Here is a 24,028-nt window from a genome sequence, read left to right as displayed (position 1 = left end):
CCCCCGCCGCCCCGCGCATGCGCTGCCCCGCGCCCGCCCGCCCGCTCGCGCCGCGGGCACCCGCGCCGCCCGGCCAATCGCCGCCCGCCGCCCCGCCCTCTCTTCCCCCCGCCCCCCCACCCCCGCCGGCACGTGCCCGCCGCCCCGCGGGCCTACGCCGGGGCAGCCAATGGCGGCGCGAGGCGACGGCGGGCGCGCCGGGGCGCCCCGCCCCACCGACCTCCCCGGCCAATCGGCGCTCTGCGGTGCCCGCGCCCGCCAGGCGGCGCCCCGCGAGCTCACACAACGACAGCCAATAAACATCCTGTCTGTCGTGAGGTCACACCCCGGCGGCCAACGAGCACTCACTCCCACATGAGGTTACATCCCGGCAGCCAATGAGCACCCACTCGCCCATGAGGTCACAGGCTGCTGCGGGATGTCACATATTCCCGACCAATGAGCCTGCCCCTCCCCTGTGAAGTCACGTGCCGCTCCGGGATGTCACACCCTGCCGGACAACGAGGTCTCTGCTTCCCCGAGAGGTCACAGGCTGCCAGGCAGTGAGCAACCCCCTCCCCCATGAGGTCACGGGCTGCCCCAGGACATCGCACCCTGCCAGCCAATGAGTGCCCCACGCCTCTGTGAGGTCATGGACTGCCTTGGGATGTTACACCCTGCCACCAGCCAATGGTGGTCCCAGGCAGCCCTGGGGTGTCACAGTGCTGGCCAGAGAGCACCCTGCTGCGCCATGACATCACGGGTTGCCCTAGGAGGTCACGCACAGCTGGGCGATGCGCAGGCAGCTCCCTGTGAGGCCACTCACCCCAGGCAGCGGGTGAGCATGCTGGCTCCAGTGTGAGGTCACGGGCTGCCTGGGGATGTGACAGGTGTCAGCCAAACACCGCCCACTGCCCTGCCAGGTCACACCGTGCTGGGCCAGTGACCAGTGTGGCTCTCCCATGATGTCACAGGGCCCAACCAGTGGGCTCACACGCTCTCCCTAAGGTGCAGGCTCAGCCAGTGAGCACCCAGCTTCCCCAGGGAGGTCACAGGGAGCGCAGCCAACCCGCACCCCCCTTCTTCCCCATTAGGTCACACAGCGCTCAGCCATCGGGCCTGCCCTCTCCGTGTGAGGTCACAAGCTGCCCAAGGAGGTCAGCAAGCGCAGCTGCCGTAGGAGGGTGCCCAGCACGCACCAGGATGGCACAGTTACACCTCTTCCAGATCTAGCCCATAGTTAACGAGGAGATAGTAATTAAGGCTGCGGTAACGGGAACAGCTCCCGCAGGGGGGGGCAGACTGCAGCCCCCAGGGGCCCCGCAGCCCCTGCTGCCACCCCATGGGCTCCCACTACCGGGAGCAGGCTGGGGAGCACAGGAGGGACCCCCTGGCCCTGGGGACCCCCGTGGGGTCGCAATGCTGCGTGCCCCAAGCTCCAGCCCTGCAGCAGCACGCACACACCAAAGCCTCAAAAACACGTGAAACCGGGCCGGGCCTGGCCTCGGGTGCCACAGAGCTGGAAACAGGCTCCAGCCTGCCCCGGGGGGCAGCACCTCTGCCCCCAGGAAGGGGGAGCGAGGCCAGAGCCCACAGCTGGCCACCCCGCGGCATGAAGCATGACATGGGGCAGCAGCTTCCAAGGAGCAGAAACCATCAACAAGCAGGAGCGAGGGTCTGCGCCTGGGGCAGGGGCGGTAACACAGAGCAGAACCTGCTCAGAAACAGCCCCCACAGCAGGAGAAAGCAGAAGAGTGTGGGGGGGGGGGGGGGTGGAAGGGGAGCAGGACTGACAAGATGGCTGGAACAGGAAAAAAAAAAAGAAAGTTCTATTTTAGGATTTTAGGGGGTTTTGTTGGGTTTTTTTTCCTGGGGTGTGTGTGCATCCCCAGCCACAGGAAACTCAAACCACCCACCCACAGCCCAGCAGAGGGTGGGCAGCCACCAGCCAGCCGCAGCCCCCACCCCGGCAGTGCCCAGCCCTGCCCCAGCTTAAACCTGCCCTGCAGCCAAAGCCTTGGCAAGCAGCTCAGGTGGAAAACGCTGCCCAGGCACGCAGCAGGCACAGCCAGTGCCAAGCGACACCAAAATGAAGGTCCTTTGCTCACTGCAGCCAGAGCAGGGGGACTTTTTGGCCCAGGGTGAGTTTCTTTTCAAATAGAAATCCGATTAAAGCAACAGGGAGCAACAGGTGCAGCAGCCAGGTGAGAGATGCCAGCTCGGTTCCCGCAGGCACTGCTGGCTGGGCTGGGCGGGCCACGGCCAGGGGCTGAGCTCTGCAGGCAGGCTGGAGCTGAGCAGCGGACAGACTGGCTTGATCAGGTACAAATCATGGAATCATTTAGGTTGGAAAAGACCTTTGAGATCACCAAGGCCAGCCATTAACCCAGCAGTGCCCAGCCCACCACTAAACCACGTTCCTCAGCACCACATCTCTGTGTCTTTTAAACACCTCCAGGGACGGTGACTCCACCGACCTCCCCGGGCAGCCTGTTCCCATCTTGACCACCCTTTCCATGAAGAAATTTTTCCTAATATCCAATCTAAACCTCCCCTGGTGCAACTTGAGGCTGTTTCCTCTTGTCCTGTCACTTGTCACCTGGGAGAAGAGAGTGACACGCACACACACTGTCCCCTGGCTCTGCAGGTCCCCAAAGCCCTGCTCAGTCCCCTACTGCAAGCTGGACCAGCTCTACCCTTACAGACAGGCACACCACCAGCTCTCCAGAACAACACAGATGCCCACCTCCCTCATGAGCCACACCCCCAGATCTTCACCGCTGCATTCTTAAGAGGCTCTCCCGGAACTTGCTTCAGGCCACAGAGATCTAGAGCAAGCCTGTCACTTTTTTTTTTTTTTTTTTTTTTTTTTTAAACACACACACGGAGTATACCTACCTTGAGGTGACAGGGACACTATGCAAGAGGGTCCGTAAAAGGCTCAATCCATTCTCTTCTCCTTCATTAACTCTGCTTAAGTTCCCCCTCCTTCCTCCACCCCCCCCCCAAGCTTGTTCCCCAGTCCCTGAACCCTCCTCTCCTGCTCCTCCACCGTGATGTTCAGCAGCGATGCAGGAAAGACACAGCTCATGCTCCACTGGCATTTGCTACCTTCGCCGCCCTGGAGTTTGGCATCACCTTCATCATGGCTTCACCCCACTGCAGCCCTGTGGTGCTTAGAAAGGGCCTGTGCCCCAAGAGCTGGCAGCAAGGGCTCAGACGGGTCAGACACATCCATCGCCCCACGCTCAGCACTCCACCCTGAGCTGCAACAGGGAGGAAAACACTCAGAAGCCAGTCACATTAACAAGCGTGCACAACAGTATTTTATTCCCCAAAGACATGTTTTTAGCCAGTCCAGGTACCGAGGCTGGCAGCCTGAAGCGGCTGGAAATAGGAAACTGAGTGCTACAGCAAAGCACCTCACCAAGTCTGTTCCTTACAGTCTGAACAGTTGTGGGGCCAGAGGGGACCTCCTGATGTCTCCAAGTTGAAGAACCCCAGACAGGTTCAGCCCCATCAGCCTCCCCCTCCCCTGAAGGGAGCCATTCTTCAGCACTTCAGGCCATTCCAAACCCTCCAGTCACTAAGCAGACCAGTTAAAACACAGCAAAAATCCCTACAATCTCATTTTAAAAACCCAGAAATTCATAAACAAGTTTCACTCCAACACTTGCCAAGAACAGAGAGGACATCAGCACACCGATCTCCCCATTTCCAAAGCAGGGCAGGGGGTCACCCCCAACACCCTCCTCCCCAGATCAACAATTTTGGTGCCAAGTCTGCAAAAATGAAGTGGACTGCATGGCCCAGACCAGGGCAAGGCAGGACATCTGCCAGGCTTGCCTGGGGGTCTCCCCAGCCCAAGCACGCCTGCAGCAGAGGGGAGGCTTCAATTTGACTGTGAATACACAGCCACACCGCAGCAACACTGGCCAGCGCTGCTCTGCCCTCTGCACACTTCTTGCTCCGGGAAGCTCTTGGAACTGTTTACACCAGGCACAGAGCTGGTCCAGGTTTCTTCTCCCAGTTCTTGCTCCAGACTGACGTCCCAGACAGTCTTCCCACACATCTAGCTTGCAGCTGCATCCAAGAAGCGCACTTCCACTTTATGTCAGAGCACCCAACAGCAGCAACAACTGTAGAGCTCCAAGCAGGCCAAAAGATGAGAAAACCCCTGTTTATTCTCTCTGAAAATAGGAGGAAGGAGGAGTAAATGAGGAGGGTCAGTCAGTCCAAGCTTGGTCTCCTGTCAGCTTGCTGCCAAGCCAGGATTCTCCACAGGGCAACATCTCGCCCAGAACGTGGCATCTATGCTTTGCAAATAATAGACCCCTGCACAGCAGCGGTTGCGCATTGCTTCGTGCCAGGGTCTGGGCAAGCGTGCCCTGCCCTGTGGCCACCCTGCCCCGCTACCCCCCATGAAGGCAGGGGCGCTCAGTGCAGGAAACTGTCCAGTCTGGCTTGACTGCTGCTGGAGGAGGATGCAGAGGGAACTGCAGACACCAGCCTGGAGACCTTCTTCTTGCTCCTCACTGCTAACGGACGGATTTCTGCCAGGTTTGTCTGGAAATAAAACTGTCAAGGGAAGTACAGACCAATGCCCTGGGGACACAAGTGATCCAATACCTGCCGCACACTAGCCTGAACTAGACCTGGGACCCCGCCATACACCTGTACCCAAAGAAAAACTCCCTGCAGGACAGGCGGGACTTTGCCCCCTGCTCACAGCAGTTCAGGCATGCTCCTGTCTCACGACTCAAGGAATGCTTCCCACTTCTGTGCTACCACCCTGCACACAAAACAGCATTTAAGCATATCTATTAGATCTTCAGGTCCTACCCAGCATATCAGAGTTGGGGAAAGGCACAGCAGCCAGTCTGCAGCCTCCCAGGGCACGGCAACACCAAAGGAAGCGCAGCCCCCCCACCCGCTGCATGAGCTCAGCCCAGCCGCTCCTCACCTCCTGCAGGGCTGCCTACCAGGACAGACACGGCACAGCAGCAGCATCCCGCAGGAATGAAGGCTTCAGCTGCATGGGCTGCCCAGCACAAGTCCAGGAAGAGGCTGTGCCACGTTGCTGCTCAGAGATCCCAAGGGCACAGGCAGCCCCTGCACATTGTACAGATTTCTAGTCAATACGCTCCTCTGAATAAGCCGTCTCCAATAATGCTCTCAGAAGTTCAGGTTCTTGATGGCTTTGCTAAGCTCAGACTTACTCAGTCAGCTAGAGATAAATCTGATGGTTCCTTGAGGGTCCTAGCTCATTTTTTGTTGACTGGGGGGGCAGGACTGCCCAGGATGGCTGAGACTGAAGAGGAGGAACAGAGGTGAGGTCCCCCACGGCATTACTACTGCCATGTGAGCTGCAGTAAAAGGATACAGGCTGTATGAACTTTGTTCTGCCTCCCAAGCCATCATATCCGATCCTCACCTAGGAGGGAGAAAGAAATGAGTCTGCAGCATCAGCAGCACAGGGCCTTGGCTACCTCTCTTCATGTTGGTTATGGGGAAGGGGGAGCCTTGCAGGCCACAGCTTCTGGGGAGGGGTTACAAGCACCTGCAAACACTCAGCACTTGTGCTAAGCCATCACCTTTGGAAAAAGACAGACCCAAGGTTATTAATAAAGTTTGGGTGTCTTGGGCACTTTCTGAATTAAGGTGAGCCTTCCAAGCCACAGCAAGGCTTAGGGTTTTGTCACCGGGACAGAGGAATAGAAGGAAAACACCCAAAGCTCCAAGGAGGTGCAGGAATGTGACATGGAGGGCCATTTAGTCTGCTGCCAGGAAGGGAATGAGCATCTGTCATCCCTGGAGCTCTGCAGGACTGGAAAGTAGCCAGGTTGTGCTCCAAGATTTATTTTCAACACACTGTTATGTGGCAAGGTAAAAGCCTTGTTTGCTTCCTCCTGTAGGGTCACTTCAGGACAGAGGTGTGCAGTGCCAGCCCTTGACATGCTCACCAACTGGACAGTCATACTTACAGTGCCCATGTTCTTGTGGGAACCCAGCAAGCTACCCAAAGATGGCTTCTTTGAGGGAACAGAGTTCCTGATGAATGCTGGCAAGAGTCCTTTAAAAGTATCATCCTCCAGATCATCCTCCCAGTTCTGTCCCACAAAATAATGAGAAAAGCCCTTTAACCAGCATGATCTCCCGAAATTAGTCCACACACAGGGAGCACTAATAATGCAGACAGCTATTTAGGGTAATGGTTACTGCTGCACCACATGTCAGGCCAAAGAACAGAAGCTTTAGACTTCCCGTGTGGCTCATGTGGAACAGCACCTGGGAGGCAGGACACTGCACCCAGCGAGGCGGGGAGAACAGCCCCCTTCGCTGACCCCACAGCCCTTGTGGTCAGCCCCACACTGCATTTGCCAAGCACATCTGAGGCAGGATAATCAGCAAGAAGCATGTGGATCCCCACCCTCCCTCTCCTGCCCAATTCCAAGAGGCCTGAGGCAGCAATACAGCGTTTCAGGAGACTGACAAGCAAAGCACTTTGAAGCATGCACTGTGGTTCTACAGATGGGCCGGTCTACAGTCACAGCGTCTCCTACATGGAGAAAACGGGTCCTTTATTCCAAGCCTATTAACAGGAGGGTCAAAGAGGCAATACAGAAAAATCAAGATTAGCCCTTTTACCTCCACTGTTTTCTTCAGAACTTTCTTCGCCAGGTTTACCACAGGAGGCCTGTAAGAAGCCCAAGGAGCAAGTCAGCAGAGATTTATTCTTCAAGTGGCACTGGCAAGGACATACAAGGCCAAGCAAATGACGACAAAGCTTGCCGCACGACATCAGACAGCTGGAGAGCTATCTGATCTCACACAGCAACTTCCAAAGCAGCAAGACTTTGATCTCCTTTAGAAGCAGAAAGAGGAGGGAAAACTCACGGCTTTTTATCCAGCTTCTGCCTTTTTGCAGGGTTGAAGAGAGATCTGCAGGGCTGGTGTTCAGGGGTGTCCACATCAAAAGTAGCATCTAGATCGATCTCATCGCTGTTGGCTGGGCAATGGAGCTTCGGCTGTTGCAGTTCCACGGGAGCGGGGCTGCAAGGCCATGTAAAGCATCAGCCACCAGGACACCAGTGCCTGCCACCCAGCAGACAGGAGGAAGACAGAGCTGCACGCTACACTGCTTGAGTTGAAAGACAGCAGCAGGACCAGGATCAGAGCCTCGTCCTGCTTACAAGTCAAAGAAAGGACAAGGCGAGTCCCAGAATTTATAGTCAGTGTCCCAAACTCCTGTTCACCCTTAAATGGACTGTGCTATAACAGCAGCACCGAGAGCCCAGGGAAACACACTGGCGTACTGCTGCTCTGTGTACACAACGCAGCTTACTGTACTGGGGTAATAGCACAGGCTCCTCATAAGAAACAGCCTAAAACAAAAATGTAAGAGATGCCATTTTTCAGGCAAAGTTCCTCTGCCTGGGTAAGATCTCCAGTCCCTGCACACCAGGGCACGCTCACTGGAAGGCCAACTCTGCGGCAACCAGAAGAGCAGCTTTAGGGATATTTCACTGGCAGGACATAGCAACAAAGAGTTCATCAAAACCTAGCCCATTCTTCCACCCCGTCCTGACCCAAACCCTCCAAAACGCACACTTTTTCCAGTTAAATGAAACACCACCTTGTCAGCAACAAGAAAAAACACCAAAATAGGGGTCAACTTGCAAAACGTCCCTGCCAGAGTAGCACGTCTCTGCTTCCCCAGCTAACTAAACTGTCAAACCTTTGGACCTGCCATCTCCCATCCTTGGCCTGTACCCAAGGATGCACTTCACTAACCTTTCAAAGACTAGTCGACTGAGTGTCTCTCTGGTTACGGATGGGACCTTCAGAGTATCCTGCAGGATGTCTATCTTCTTCTTCAAACTCTGGAGGGAAAAGGAAAAGCAGACAGTGAGAAAAGGAAAGATTCAGTAGCAGATACTTTGCCCTTTTTCCGTAATTCTGCATCAGGTGGAGCAAATGAGAGGTAAGGTGGGCTGGGTAACCTAGTCACTGAGCAAAAGCCAGCATAACACCTGGCTTTGCAGCTGCAGGCCATGGCCAGCTGCCAGTTACTGCAGACTGAGGAATGATATTCTCACCAAGATCTCCTTGTCTGCATTCTTCAGATCCTTCTGGGTGCTTTTTAACTCGTCTTTTGTCTTGTCCAACTCTGAAAATGTTTTCTGCAACTGTAGAATAACCCCCCGCCCAAAACAGAAGATTGCTGGTTACAACACGTAGGTAAGGGAGACTGCAGATCCCCTGTGAGAGCAGTGTGCTCTGCAGCACATGCTGCTTCCCCTGTTTATGGGCTCAACTTTCCTGTGGCAGTCTGATCAACCTCTCCCGTATCAGAGCAGCAGAATGCCTACCCATTTCTTCAAGCTGCCTGCAGAGGGATCTCCAGGGCTGCTTGCCCAACACAAACCTTCTTACAGCATTTCCCGAGCATTTTCGCCTGATGGCGACAGCTCTTCCCTGCTCTAACGCTTGGTGGCCGCATTCTGAATTACTGCAGAGTAATTCGGACACACCAGAGCATGGGAATTACAAACCACAGGCTGGAGGATGGTTGTGCATCAGCAATACTGGCACATGGACAAGGCTGATTAAGCCTGATTCAACAGGGAAGCATGCCAGGAGCAGGGGTTGAGAAGTGGACTGCTACCACATCAGAGACTTTTGTGGGCTCAGGAGCCCGGGCCAGCCCACAGTGTGTCGGTACAGTCAGCTCTCATCAGCCAAGCCCAGAGCCAAGTGCACTGACTCGCACCCTCCTGACCCAAGCTGGTGACTGCAGCTTGGCACTGACTCAGCCAGGAGCAGCCCGATTCCAGCAGCAGCACTTCACATAGGGGGTTAACTTCCTGAGGGAGCAACACAGCAGAACCTCCTTCTCCATTTGAGAGGACCACAACAGGTATGTATGTCCCAGTAACAAAAATAGGCCAGATCCACCAATCCACCCGCAGTCTCTCACTTTGTGAGCTTAGATGTGGGGATGCCCCAGGGAGCACCTGTGCCTTGGAGAGCAAGGCTACACACACACGCTTTTCATGGGAACTTGCTACCAGAACTGACAGAAATCAACTCCTGACCTCAGCCAACAGACCCCAGCCAGGCCTGGAGCAGGGGGAGCATAGCAAGAGAGACATGCCAGCAGCTCCCAGCCCTGTGCCAGGCCAGGACCAGCCTAGGCAGGCTCTGTGCAGAGCCACCTGTGTGTCCTCACCACAGTTTGGGAACTTCTGCCTGGGCACAGCATCATGTGGGAGCCCTGGCCCAGTTCAGTTGGCTGAAGGCACATGGCTGGGTGCGACTGTGGCCATGCCAAGCTAGGGCTAAGCCCTGCTCAACTGCTACTGGCTCCAAGCCCCTTCCCAACTTTCCTAGGGGCCAGATTCTGCAGCAGGAGAGGCTGTCACCAAGTGCTCAGCAGCGTGGCAGGATGAAGTGCTGCTTTCAGAACCCAGTGGAAGCAGCATAGCACCTGCGTGCTGCTGCCTTCCACTCCAGGCTCCCTGCCAAACGCTGGCTGGCTCTGCACATGCTGCCCCACCAGTGTCCCCAGACAATGCACTCCTGACAACAGCCCAGGAGCTGCTCACTCACTGCAGCATCACACCCTGACCTAGAAACCCCAGCCTGACACTTCCACACAACCTGCACCACTCAGGTAGTGAAGGAGATCACCACAGAAGGCTTGGTCCACAGTTATTGACAGGGATCTACAGACCAGACATCACCCTGGCACAACTCACACTCCCCCTTAACCTTGTTATTGACAGAAAACAGCTCCTTCTTCAGCTTCTCTGTCATCTCACTAGAGATCTTCCGAGCCTCCTTCAAGTTTTCATATTCCCTGCAAAGAGATGAAAGAGTCATGCTGTTTATGAGGGGATTGAGCTAGAACTTCTCAGAGACAAGCCAAGACCCTTAATTTGAAGCTCTGCAACTGCAGAGCCACCAGAGAAAACCCAGGAGACACAACGCCCGTTAGGGAGCAGAGCTGAGTGCACCAACACTGACCAGCAGCGCGTCAAACATACCGCTACACCGCAGGGGAGAAAAAAGGCTGCATGGGATACCATGCTGGAGACCAGGGCCTGCACAGATGTCACCAGCAAAATGGAAACCAAGTCCAGAGACATTTCAGTTGCCAGTGGAAGAGACAGACAGACAACAGAGCAGCCTGCATGCTGGCAGCAAATGGGGGACTTTGCTTTAAGTGACTTTTCAGAGATTTCACATTATTGGCCACGCACATTCATTCCCAATTACACCACAGGGACACTTGCCTCATTACAGCTTTGTATCAAAGCTGCAATTATTCAGCTGCCATCAGACCAGACCCAAAAAATCTGTGGTTTTGCCCAGCAGGACCAGATGGATTTCCAGGTAGGGGAGGGCAGCACGGCAGATTTGCCTTGCCAGAGAGCACTTGAGGCCACAGCTGCACAGTGCAATGCAGCAGAGGGTGCGACCCAGAGCCCCTCATCCACCCATTTCCCCTCAGGTGCGAGAGGGGAACGGAGGGAATAATAGTCATCACCTCATAAGTGCACTGACAACTCTGGAGACAGTTCCCATGGTGACATGCATGTCACTACAGTGACAACAGGAACAGTTCAGTGTGACAGGCTCCAATCTAGGTCCCCAGGATCCGTCAGTCAAAACTCAGTGGAGGCCCAAATAGGTGGCGAGAGCCCTGCAGAACCTGTGTGTCCACCAGTATTTGCAGAAGATTCTCCCTGGGCCCACCCAGGGCAGCACAGGCCAGCTGTGTCAAGCCTGCAGCACCTACTTTTTCAGTGAGACACAGTAGATTGCAAGCTGTTCCACGGCTGCTTGCCCGACTCCCATCTCTCTGATCATCTCCTCCACTTCAGGGCGCTGGCTCTGAAGCAACAGCTCAATCCTGCACAAAAAAACCAAAAGTACCCTCTGCTCATGAGTCACAAACAGAGCTGAGAAAGAGACCGGAGCCCTGCTTCCCCCCCAAGGAGCCAGTGCAGCCCAAGCTCCTGCTGTGGGCACTCCAGATGTCACGGGGGAAAGAGACAACTGCCCCACCACAAGCAGAACTTTTTGCTAGGGACAGCAGCACTATACGGACACACTAGAGAAGGGGCAGCGGTACACACGTACTGCACAAAGGGTTGAGGCCCCAGCTCTTGGGCCCTACAGCCCTGTGGCTGACTGCACTCCTGGGCTGGGGTTCTGCCCCAGCACCCTCCAGTAACAGGACTGGCATGCACCATGCTCAGAGCACTAGAGGTAAGGCCAGTCTGCACAGTACCATGCCTTGTTGCTGTCTGGCGAGAGCACCCACCTGGAAGCACAGCAGGGGCAAGAGTACAGACAGGCAACGGCAGGCCTGCTAATGCAGCAGTTTCCAGCCTTATGGGGTAAGATGACCCAGCATGTGGAGGTGGATGCTCCAGCAGGCACAGCAGGACCCCCGCCCCAAGGAGGGGAGAGGCTGCATGCCCAGCTTACAAAGCCCAGGGAAAGCCTCGGATCTCACCGCTCCATGGTTCTCAGCTTGTTTCGCAGACGGCGGGCCTCTTCCTTTGAACTTCTGTTATCCTCCTGCTGCTGCTCCAGGAATTTCATCTGCTTCTGCAGAGAAGCAAGCGCACACAGACTGTTAGGAAGGCTCCAGGGATTGTTAGTGAAACATCCTGGCTTATGCGCACTGCGGGCAGCTGGGAGCATACACTGGTTCTTAATGCTATCACCACCTCAGCAGCCCAGGATTATGGAGAGTTTAGCTCCCTCCCTGCTGCACCCCTAGGTCTGCTCCTTGCAAGCGCAGCAGGGTCTCAGGGCTAACGGCACAACAAGTCTGGCACTGAAACTGCATCGTAGCCTCCTTTCTGCTGGGAGTGTTTGTGGGGCTGCGCAATATCCCCTGCACAGCGACAATTTGTTTTTCAAAAGCAAAGGAGACCACAGCAAGCAAACCTTGCTATTGCTTTCTCCTCCCTGCACAGCTGATCCCTTTGCTTCAGCCTCCCAGCTCTCCTTGCCATGAGCTGCTTAAAGCGTAAATAGGAATGCAGAGTGGGTCTCTTCTGGGAGACCTCAGCCAGACCGAACACCCACTCAGGCACTTCTCTCACCTGCCTGGAGAGGCTGCAAACCTATCGCAGCCATCACCTTTCCAGGCTTTCCAGTAGCAGGCAGCAGTAACAGAGAGCTGGAAAAAGCACAGCTCTGCAGTGTGGCAGGGGATAGGGGAAAGCTAGCCTGAATTAAGCATTGTTCCAACACACCTGCATTGTCTAGGTTTGTGTGTGCCTGGGCACCTCACACAGCGCCCTCAAAAAGCTCTAGGCCTGGTTTCAGCATGATGCTGACTCCAGGGAGAGTCCTGGCAAAAACCATCGCCTTGTAAAGCTCCCTTCCACAACAGAAGTTAAGGATTTTATCTGCTTCCTGCCACAGAAACCAAACAGCTGTGAAACTGCTGCAACTTTGCAGAGGGACAGTGTTGCAGGCTCACATGTTACTCTTAAGCAGAGCCCATCTTCGGCTGTTCCTAACCAGAGCTTTCTCCACTTCAGATCCCCAAAGCGGTGTTCTGTGCCAGGTTGGAGCAGAGTCCCCAGCCTCAGCCAGCCTGAAATGGCAGCAGACTCTCACGCGAAGGTTCAGCCACAGCTGACAGTGCTAGCAGAAGACAGGAACGGCTCGCAGCCTGTGGGCTTGACCTGCGTCACAGTTAGTTAAGCCTGTATTTCCACTGCAGAAGTTTAGTGCTTTAGTATTTAATGATGCAGTATAAGACAGTGCTTGGCATTCAGCTGGGAAACCCTGTACACCACAGAAGAGATACCTCCAGGACCCTAATCCTCCAGCCCTACCCAGCTTTCATTAAAAGGACTTAAGCATACACAGAGAGTTTTGCAACAGGCAAGATAAACACAGAGCCTCCTCCTGAGCTGCCAAGGCAGGAAAGCCAAGCACAGAGATGTCAAGTTGAGCAGCAAGAACCAGCTTCCACTGTCACAACTGTTTCTGCAGAAGTAAGCAGCATCATTAAGTATCCTGCTACTGGTATACCCAGGATCATCTCTGACATGGCCCAGACCCTGGCTGCCTTTACACCCAGGCAGATTAGATATAATCCCACAGTCAAAAACAAAAAAAGTTGTGCTGGCTCACAGCAAGGCCTGTCTGGCATTAATTCCGTACTGTATCCGTCCTTCTGCCCTGTGACAGCACCACATTGCTAGTGCCAGGCAGACCTCCCAGACTGGTTCCTCCCAGCTGCATACAGGTGGCACAGAACAAGACAACCCCGTGACCCATCTGCAAGCTCTCCCTGGGCCACTTGGCCTTGCAGGTCAAGGAACATGGCGCAGTTTAGGCTATTGGGTCAGACCCATACTCCAAGGGGTGGAGATCTTGGGAAGGGCAGTTGACCCTACCCTGCCTTTCAGCCTGCAGGTCACAACCCCACCTTCTTGTGACAGGCACATCACCTTCACACAGCAGAGACTGTCCAGCCCAGCACCAAGGTGAAGTCGCTACACTCACTACAAGACATCCCAACAAAGGGGCTCCTGCCATTACTCTCTTCCATTTGCTGTTTACGCAGAGTACATGACTAGACACTGAGTCACTGCATGCTGAAACACAACAGGAATATTTGATCCCTGGACTTCACACATTACTAACCTAACTGAAGGAAAGCCCTGGCAACAGAACAGAGGCAGGAGAGTTAGCTGGATCAAATCCCACTCAGCTGCAACTCCCCCTCCATGTATTTCAGTTTGATTTCTCCTCCAATCAAACTAAGAAGCTAATTTTCCTTGAATCCCGCCTGGCCTAAATCCATTTCAGAAGAACATTCTACCACAGGGAGCCAGTGTTTCAGCAATGGGGCACTGGGGCCGGTTCCCTCACTCTGTTCATGCTGCTACCTTTATGATCAGCACTGCCACTTCATTAGCAAGGCTCAGCCAGCATCTCCCAGGCTGGGCTGGCATCTCTCCCACACCATGGCCACCTCTGCTTTGAGCACATCGCCACTTTATGCAAACCCCAGGCTTGGCTTTTAGGCCTCTGAACCACCCCTGGGTGGAGAGCACTCAGGACCCCAAGACCAGCAACACTACTTGCTTTGGATTAATAAAATCAAAATGAAAGCCCAGTTCCGCTGCCCTCCTGTCATTCAGGGATCAAGGAGACACGTGTCTTGAGGCACTAGATCCAAAATCCCACCAGCACAATCTCTTTATTAGCAGGGCCTGCAGAGATCTCCAAAAAAACCTAACATGACTGTGCAATGGTTAGTGCTGAAGTCCTGCCGGGGACAGGAAAGGTACCTTGAGAGAGGAGCACAGCATTTCTGTCTCTCCCAGCACCTTCTGGAGCGACTCTATTGTGGCATTGCGTATATCCAGAGTCTCCCTCAGCCCATTCACAACAGCCTGGCATTCCCGCTTTTCTTTCTCTGGAAAAGAAAAAGAGAAAAAGGTCACAGCCCAGTAACCCAGACTGCAGCTGCCCCACAGCAGCAGGAGCACAACAGAGACTGCTTGCAGTCTCAGGCTCCAGGCTGCTAGGAGCTGGCCATTCCAGTAGAGAGCCATTTCCCTAAGTGCTGCCTGCACCAGGGTCTGTACTGAGCAATTGCTTCTCCCAGTGTCAGCAGGCTTCAAGATTTTCCTTACTAAAGATAAAAGTTCCCTTTAAATAGCTTTCCAGTGCCAGCCCTGCTAGCATTAAGCTGATACATCTTAACTCTTGCGTGCTCTCAAAGCCAGGCTTACACAAGGAAAACATTTCTTTTGAGTTACACCAAGCTGTCACAGAGCTAAAGAGCAGAGCCCTGAGCCCACCCTCTCCACATGGAGCTTTACGCGCCACAAAGCCCTTTAAGGGCCATTGGGCAGCTCTGTACAGCAGTCCACCATGTTGCCGCACCCACCCTACCAGGGCAACTACGTCAAAGGGCAAGAAGCAGTAAAGCAGAGCTCTGCTCAGCACTGGGTACTTCACAGGACATGCAACAGCTTAAGTAGATTCCCCGGAGTGCCTACTTTCTGCAAAAAGTCACAAAACCTTTGAGTCCTACTGCCCCTCCCCAGGCAGGCAATCTAGGGAAAAAGCACATGCCTCTGACCACGAGAGAGAGAAGGTGGTGGAAAACAAAACTGTATTTCAATTTGTTTCATCAAGACAAGGAAAGAATAGCTCACAAAGCAACCACCGTCAGTAGCTGACAGACCTAAGCAGGGAACAGCCAGCATCACCGGAAAGCTCAAAGCAGTTGGGCAATGAGAGAAAGCAACAACTCCTCTGTCTAACCCTGCCCAAAGTAGGGTGGAGTCTTCAGCTCTTCGTCTTCTGTCTTTGCTAACATCATCCGCGGCTCCAGCCTGGCAAGAGTGGAGAGCCAGTCACTGCCTCTCCAAAAAGCTGCTTCTCCTTGCAAGCAACCCAGTTTCAAATTGTGCCACCACATCCCATGGAAGCATGACCTGCAGTGCAACTTCACTGCTTGATCAGACAGCAAGAGAGCCACGTGGGACTGGGGAAGGAGAGAGGAACATATCCCAGCAGCACGCAGGTGGCTAGGGAAACACTTCTTTCTTAGCAAGGCATTTTTTCTCCATTGATCTGAAAACCCTTCCTCACCAGAGATAGCACAGCCTGGAGACACTCCCCTGCATTTGCAGGGACTCCACATCCACCAAAAGAGCTAGGGCTTCCCCCTCCTCCGTTCCCAGCTGCCCAGAGGCAGATGGCAGGAGTCAAACCTCCCCATGCTGCAGGAATGAGTTTTCAGCTCATTCAGAGTGCCTCCCACAGTGCCTGCTGGGTCTGCTTGGAGCTCAGCACCTCTAGAGCCATTTGCAAGCTGATCAGAAACTGGCAATTACGCAGCTCCTCTACAGCACACAGCACAGAGCACATCTTTAAGTGAAGAATTTATACACAAGAACCACCAGAGAGCAGAGTGCCCACAGCAAAAGAGGCAGGAGGTGGGAAGGAGCTTCTTATTTCCAATATGAAAAGAGAATGGGACAGGGAATGTCGAATCCAACCTCTACTCACCAGAAGCCGAGATTATGAGCAGGCCTTCGAGCAGTTTTTCTTGGATAACATTCTAGCAAGAATCCCAGCCACCTTCCCCAGAAGATCTGGCTCTCTACCAAGCCACTAAACTCAACCAAGCTGGCAAGAGAACAGGCCTCAGAATAGAGACGTGCAGACCATCCAGTTCTGCTCTCAGGCTAAGGACTGAATCCTCAATCTACTGGCTATTCATGTCTGTCTCGTGCACGCAAGGAAGGCAGAGGAAAGACAACTCTCGGGGCGTGGGTGAGCCCCCAGCATTCTTTAAAGATTTTTTTTTTCCTCCTTCTGCTAGTGTGTCTTTGGATTTCTGTCACTCAGACTGACATTTTCCTTTTGCTGCTCATGACTCATGTTCTGATGACAGGCTGCCTACAGACGATGCTTAAAACCCATCGACAAGTCTCCAGGGCTTTTGCTTTTCCTGCCTCCCTCAAACATCCTCTAAAATTAAAGATGGGAAAATGGAAGTGCACACACTGAACTCTGTCTGCTCTTCACACCACACATGTGGCACTGCAACAGCCAAACAAATCCAAAGCCTTCCCACTGCTGCTTTGGGCATCACTTTTACCCCCTCAGCTGTTACAGAGAACAAGCCTTTGCCATATGCAGCTGTGAGTTTCCCAGTGAGCAAACCAAGGGTTCTGCTATCAGCAAGCCTGCTCCAGATATAGCTGTGCTACAATTCTTGTGATTAGGAAGAGGGGCAAAAAAAATTGCATATATGTCTCTAAACTCGCAGCGAGCTCCCCAGTGATGGCAGAGATGGACCAGGCCGCGGACTCTGGCTGTCATCCAAGCTTTGTACAGCTCTCACCTCAGAAAAAGCTCTGAAGTAGCTGCTCCACCTAAACAGTGTGCGGCCTGCACCATGCCCTCAGCTTCAGAGAGGGGTGGGCTCTGCACACAGGGGCTCCTCAGGGCTGGGCAAGCCACTTAGCACAGGCAGATCCCTCGTGGGCAGCTGGAACTCACCTTTCATGGAGAGCTGAGCCTTCACCTTGTCCAGTTCATTCTGAAACACAACACAGAAAATCCAATTAGAAAATGCCCTGCAGAGGAGCTTTCACCACCAGAACTTAATAGGACCCAAGAGGTTTCTCAGCAGGACATTTGCACCAGCCAGGTGCTAAGAAGGGGGCACGGTAACAGCAGTCCCCAAGCTACAAGCAAGTACCATCACAGGGAACGCAAAGAGCACCTCCAACTGGCATTCTTTAGGAGGAGAAGAGAAGATCGCAGTTTCATCTTAGCCTTGTCAACCTTGTGTTTCTCACACTGTCAGTCATCTTGTTTTAGCTGAATAATTTTGGAAGGCTCTCAGGGAAACACAGGAAATCAGACGGGAACAATTTTTATAATGTTTTACCTAAACAAGGCAATAAGGCAGGGATGCTGCCAGACTAACTGGATTGAGAGTTGCTTTGAACTGAAGTGAACTTTAATTGGGTGCAGGTGGGAGACAGGATGGCATGCCCAAAATACCTGAAAAGGTAAGCAAGCATACAATCAAAAGCCACCAGCAGCATTCTGACAGCCACTGAAGTCACTGCAGTTCAGGATGCTGATACGAGCTAACAGCTCAGTCAAATGGCCATAAACAGATCACCGATAAACCAGTCCATACCATACCAAACTGAGGGTGCATAATGACTCCTGGGTGCCACAAGGGCCCGAGGAACATCAAATGTTTTGAAGGCCTTCATTAAGGATCAGAAAGAAGATCAAAAAGAGGCAGCAAATGCCCCATAGTTTAAATTATAGATAATGAAGTGATATGACTTATGAGCACTGGCAAATAGCCAAAGGAAATGTAGAGAGGCTCCAAAGAGAGTCTATCTATATATATTTTATTCTTTTTTAACACAGCAAGACAGAGAAATATATATCGGAAAGAGTCAACAGAAGATGACTTAAAAAGCTGTGTTACAGAACTGCAGAGGAAAGCACATAACAAGTCAGGCAGGAACTGCAGTGGAATAAAACCACAATAAAATGCCAGCACAGTACTGAAGCAGAGCACACAAATCTGTGCAACTCGGAATGCTACATGCAAATCTGAGCTGAGAATAGCACTACCAGTGACCACGGATCTGACAGGACCAGAGCAAAGCTCCACTAGTAACAATAAAGGCAGGAAAGAGAATATGGGATGTAAAGCTTGGTAAGCAAAAGGGACTAAACGCAAAGCTTGGCAGAGCTGACTTGGATTTGGCCCCAAGGGCACAACAGCTGGAGGGTTGACATGGAATTAACTCTGCTGCAGGAACTGTTCTGGAGTAGCTTCCTCAGAGTCCTATTCAGGAACGATTAGTGAGCTCACAAGATGTACTAATTAGCATGATAGCAAAGAAATCCCAGGCTACTGTGGGCAGCTATGTAACATTACCTCATTCACCAGCTTAATCTGAAATCCCTCATCCTCCACCACAGCTCCTAAAGGCTGCTCCCAATTTTCAGTCTACTGATAGAAGCTCTGCTCTTGCTGCCAGCCTGACTTACAAGACCACGTTTTTCCAAGATCAAATGAGTATATCCTGACAACAAACAGACAGCTGTCCTCCCAGGTTTCTACCCTCCCCAGCAGGTTTACAGGCAGGAATCATCCTCCTCCTGCCTCTTCACCGAGCTGAGCAAGCCAAAGCCTCCTAGTTTCCTTTGGAAGCAGGGCTCTCTGCCCCCCATACATCACAAGCAACTGGAAGCGTCACATTCCAGGCAGCCTCACCAAGGTGTTACATCCCAAAACTCAAACTTTTCCTGGTCTGGGAACAGCTACACAGAGACTGTCCTGATCACCGAGGACCATCTTTAAGAGCAATACAGGATAAACCCAGGCTCATAACCCAGAAACACTTGGACATGTCACAGCGTTCAGCCTGCGGTCTGCAGCTACTCCAGAGAACCAAGTTCCTTCCAGTATTGCAGTAAAACTGATGCCCGGCGGTGGGAAGCAAAGCAGCCCCAGCACTCCTTTGACCGTAAACATTTCAGAGCAGAAGCAAGAGTGAGGAATAGCACCAAAGACAACTGTTATCCAAAAGTTAATTTGGATAATTCTGCAACAGAAAGAGGTTTCAGATTACGAGGGAGCCCTTCTGACCGCTTACAACTCAGTGCATAAGACTGGTTCTCAGAAGAGCATCCCAACCTTGTCTCTGCAAGACAAGTGGACCACAGCTACACACTGTGCTTTCTAGCACATTGAAGCACACTCCCTTGCTCCAGTACCACCTTTTCATGCCAAAAGGCCAAATGCTGATTTCAGGACATCCGCAGGCTGCACAGATACATCACCAGTTGATTACAAAGCCAAGCACCACTCTACACCCAGGCTCTCAGAGACAGGCAACAAACCCTGCATTTGGGGGCTTTTTCAGGTGAAACCACTTCAGGCAGAGTATGCCAGCAGTTCTTTTCTCAGCCTCTAAAGCATTTAGGGATGGCCCTCCATGAGTTTGCTTTGCTGAACTGCTGCCCAGGCCAGAATCAGGTACCCCACCACAGACAGGACTCCAGTCTAGAGGGACATTAAATCCCACTCATGATGGTCAACCATCTTCTTAAGGTGCCCATGTCCTCCAGAAGGCATGGGCAGCACACAAGGAACTGGTGACAAACCAGCATCAGCCCAGCAGCAACCTGGATCAGTGCATGTGGCAGTAAATACCTGTACAAACCAACCATGCCAATCTACCCAGAAAATAACTTGGTTCTTTCCCACTAGGCAATGAATTCAGCACTCTCGTTAGCAAAGCTGCTCACTCAGCGCTAGGTGTTGCTCAGACAGCCACACAACAAACTTTGTAGGAGCATGATGAATTACCATCAAGCTTGTTGTGCAGGAACAAGCAAGCAGTTCTTCAGCACAGCCTGCCTGGAGTGAAAGGCTGGGGCAACCCATCTCAGATCCTGGGGTGGGGGTGAGGGAATAGAAAGCTTTTCCAGGGCACTTTTCTCCAGTCAACCCATTTCTGAGTCACTCATCTATTTACACTTGTGAGAACAGATCTGAATATGTACTAAAGGCAATGTTTATCTGCTCCAAGCCATTGCTTTGCTTCTACGGCACACAGCCTCAAGTGCCCAGAGATGCTTTTTCATTTCCTCAGCACACATACTTCGGCCTTCAGTTTCTTTATCAGTGGTCTTCAAGAATTACAGTGCTGCTGACATTATAGTCTGGCTTTATTTTAAAAACATATGATACACATATAGCATTGTCATGGCAACTGCTAATTATGGTAATTGCTGCACATGCTGATTCTAAACACAAGAGGGTACAAGCGTCCCATTATACCAAGGTCAAACATTACTTTTTTTTTTTTTGGAAAGAGGTAACTCCCAAGACAGAAGGAGCCATACTTCCTCCACACTAAACAAAGGAGAACATGGAACAGCCACTCTGCCAGCATCCCTTCTCACCCCCAGTTCTCCACACCTAAGGGTGGCACTTGGAGATCATCACCCAGCACCCCAGCGCCAGCCAGGATCCCCCGTCAGCAACCCAGCCTCATCACTGTTGGTGCAGCTTCAGGCAGTCCCTTGCCTAATATCCCTTGGGGAACCATGACTTTGCACCACCTTGCCCCATTTCCTTACAGTCTGGGCAAACAAACCTACCTGCACAGAAGTGAGGAGGTGGCACTTCCCCTAAAATCCCCTTCTTTCCAGAGGGGCTAGCAGGGCTCACACACAGCTGCGGCCCAGACACCAGCAGCAAATCGCTGTGTTTGGGATTTTTCCTTCTCCTACCTTTTGGCAAAAGTCTGTAACCTCATCCTCAGGGCTTCAAGACCCAAGGGAGAAGCAGCAGTTGGATTTTTATTTGATGCTGCTTCAGGAGGTTTCCAGGTAAGGTGAGAACCAAAAGGAAGAGCAGTGAAGTAGAGGCGGCTTCTCAACCCACCACCCGAGATCTGGTCAGGGGGAACTCTAAACCACCGCGTGGAAACTTCCTTACAAAAGAGCAGACTAGATAAGGGCCAAGAGGGAGAACAGAGAGAGGCAAGAGACACTTACGTGCTTCAGGTCTGAAAGATGAGCACAGCACAGCGAGCACCAGCTCAGGAAGCAGCTGTTAGCAGAGGACTGGGCAGCCCAGGCCACACTTCCAAGATGCTGAAGCATCACACCATGGAAGAACCACCAGTCAAATTACCTGCAAGGTCTCTGCATCCAGTGCTGTCTGCTCCTCCAGGGCAACATCAAAATACAGCTTATTGATGATGTGTCTTTTGCTGACCTAAACACAGGAGACAGAAGAGGTTGATGGGCACAGATATGGAAATACAACAGATACATGGAAGACAGATGCCAGGCCGTGAAAGGCAAGTCAGATCAGTGCTTGATGTCATTAGTGACGATGCTCTGCTTTGGCTCATCAGCACAGCAGCAGACCCCCCACTCAGTTTTGGAAGCGCGACTCTAGCCAGGCTCCTGAGCCAGAGCAGAAAGATTCAGGCATTTCTGAATCAAGCGCAGTCTGTTCTCTGGCAGCTAAGGCCCAAGCAGCTGACGCTGAGCTAACATGATGCCAAATCCTAAGACAGAAGTACGTGCTGCTTTCTGCAGGCAGAAGGTGCTGTAATTGAATTTGATAGCTCTCCACACCTCCCCCATGCAGTTACAGCTTTGTGTTTTAAGTATTATATACAGTCATGACACCAGCTAATTGCATGGTTACTGCTACATAAGATGTTATTTCGCGATAACTCCATGGTAACCCAGAGATGTAAGAGGCAGTGAAGAACAGAGGGAATCAACAAGTCAGAGAAGGAACAAGGGCCAAGACCTTGAGAGGAAGAAAGAAGCACAAACACAGAACAAGCCCAATCTGCAGCTGGGTAAAAACCTACATTTGAGTGTGAGGCAACATCTCCTGCAGCCACTACACACCAAGACCCAGCGGCAGCATCAAGGCTGGTGATACATGGGACTTCGAAGAACTTCAGCTCCCGATTAAGCCACTGGACCCCCAAGCCTTGGCTTCCTGTCTCAGAAGCAGAACACATCCATCCTTCCTTCCCTCCCCAGCCTTTGCTTTTCTCAGCAAAGGGCCGAGGGCTTCAAAGCAAGGACTCAATTATGTGACCACGTACAGCAGAATGGGCTGTTTACCTGACAGCAAGCAGCAGAGTACTTTAGAAACAAGTTATGTCCCAACTAACCCACTGCAGCCTTTTCTATCATTATGCCAATACTTACTCAGCCTAAAAAAAAAGCCATGAAAACCCAGAACACAGAGAGCAGCAGGGCATTGTCGGACCACCCCTCTGATCAGAAGGGTGGCTGAAAGCAATTCACCCTCTAAGCCTTTGGGGAGAGCCTCAAGTGACAGAAAGATCTCCCTGCTTCATACCATGAGCCTTTCCCTCGTATCACCACAGACCTAGGCCACAGCTCCTCAGTGCCATTTCCAAAGCATCATGCTACAGAAGGGCAGAAATAGAGAGGTGTACGTAGGTGACGGTTTTACCTGGATTCTGCACTGTGGGCAAGTCCGGCTCGGTGCTGTGTCAAACCACTGGATGAGACTAAGAAAGGAAAGGAAAATGTACAGTAAATCTTTAAAATCCAGGAGTACTACTCCCAGGGACCACCCCCCAACTCACCAGAGGACAGCAGGATGTGACTCCTTCTTACAAACTAAAAACAGAAATGCAAACATTTAGTCCAGAGGTGCAGTTAATGGGAACGCTGTGTTCCAGCATGTGCGCTCTACCTTCCTCTCTGAGACAATTCCCAGCTGAATTTAGCATGTGAGCTCATCTTTACCAGGGCAGAGTTTTTACAGAGCTCAGATCTCCCTGGGAGAGAGCCTTTGAACAACTGTAGCTTCTCAGGAGTGAACAGAACCACAGCAGAGGACTCAGCACAAGAGCCGCTATATCAGGGTAACAACAGCTGAGAGATCCCCAGTTTGGTCAGCTTCAAAGGGCGCCACTAACACTGAACACGCATCCGTGGAGCACGGGAGACCAGGCCAGTCTCTGCTCCGAGATGACGAATGCAAGCCTGTCGGGCTCCCCGGGAGAGCTACTAACACATTCTGCAACCAAGCCATCACGTCACACTTCAAACAGTTTATTTTTGGAGCAGGGTAACAATCTGGAGCTGGCAGATAACCTTTGGAAGTTCTCCCTCCTCTGCTGGCTGTTAGAGCAGAGTCAGCCCAAGCTGCTGGTTAAGAGGTGACTGACACACCTGCGAGCTGTGGTCCCTGTCCAAGTTAGTTGGCCACAAAAGCAAATGCCCGCTCCCTCCCCACATGCAGAATTTATTTCCTGAGAAGAATCGTTTCCTTCCAACACAAACACTTGCAAAGCGGTTCCAGCAAAAGCATGAAATTGCCTGGGAGGCTTCAGCCGCAATCTCACACTGCTCCCTCCAGATAAACACCCTGTGTGGGAGCGATCTGCTGGCACCGGCCCTCCCGGAGAAGGGAGGCCACCGGCAGAGCAGCGACAACGCAGCCGAGGCTCCCGCAGCAGCTTCGCGGGTACCTCCGACGCCCCGCTGAGCGGAACTGCCGCCGCTACGACTGCCAAGGTGGGCAGGGCCCCCGCCGGCCGCAGGGAGACCGAGCCGGGCGGGGGCGGAGGCAGCGGGCGCGCAGCGAGCAGCCAAAGACCCTCAGGGGGCGCCGCCACAGCGGGGTCTCCGCGGAACGGGCCGCTCACCAGGCGCAGTGGAAGGTGTGCCCGCACGGCACGGCCGCCACGTCCCGCTCATTGTCGAAGAAGTCGGAGCAGATGGTGCACAGGGCCCGGATAGGCATGGCGGGGCCTCGGCGCCGGTACCGGACCAGCCGCGCGGCGTTGGCCGATTCAAAGCCAGCCGCGCGCCCGCTGCTTCCGGCGCGGCCCGGAAGTGACCTCACGGGGCTAGCGCGGCCCCGCTCCACGGCCGGGGGCGGAGCCTGAGGGGGCGTGTCCTGCGCGCGAGGGCGGGG

The 24,028-nt window shown here is 53.0% G+C and overlaps 1 protein-coding gene across 2 annotated transcripts; it reads right to left on the bottom strand.

Annotated features, from left to right (window-relative positions):
- Nucleotides 1-3,282: 3,282 nt before the first annotated feature.
- Nucleotides 3,283-23,953, bottom strand: TRAIP (TRAF interacting protein). Of its 2 annotated transcripts, XM_055709616.1 has the most exons (16): nt 23,757-23,928; nt 22,689-22,722; nt 22,553-22,610; nt 21,236-21,319; nt 17,050-17,089; nt 14,316-14,443; nt 11,507-11,601; nt 10,784-10,897; nt 9,754-9,841; nt 8,079-8,168; nt 7,774-7,862; nt 6,877-7,032; nt 6,628-6,676; nt 5,964-6,089; nt 5,363-5,413; nt 3,283-4,545 (listed from the first exon to the last, which is right to left on the bottom strand). In XM_055709616.1, the coding sequence occupies exons 1-16, from the start codon at nt 23,806-23,808 to the stop codon at nt 4,417-4,419; spliced, it is 1,383 nt and encodes a 460-aa protein (XP_055565591.1). In that variant the 5' UTR covers nt 23,809-23,928; the 3' UTR covers nt 3,283-4,416. The 2 variants fall into 2 exon arrangements, with proteins under 2 accessions (XP_055565591.1, XP_055565590.1); XM_055709615.1 differs by lacking the exon at nt 22,689-22,722 and having other exon boundaries at nt 23,757-23,953.
- Between the last annotated feature and the right edge of the window lie 75 nt (nt 23,954-24,028).

The sequence above is a fragment of the Falco cherrug genome, chromosome 4 (genome assembly GCF_023634085.1).
Source record: "Falco cherrug isolate bFalChe1 chromosome 4, bFalChe1.pri, whole genome shotgun sequence".
NCBI classification, from domain to species: domain Eukaryota; kingdom Metazoa; phylum Chordata; class Aves; order Falconiformes; family Falconidae; genus Falco; species Falco cherrug.
The sequence above is the reverse complement of the archived record's forward strand: the minus strand, read 5'-3'. Positions and strand labels throughout refer to the sequence as shown.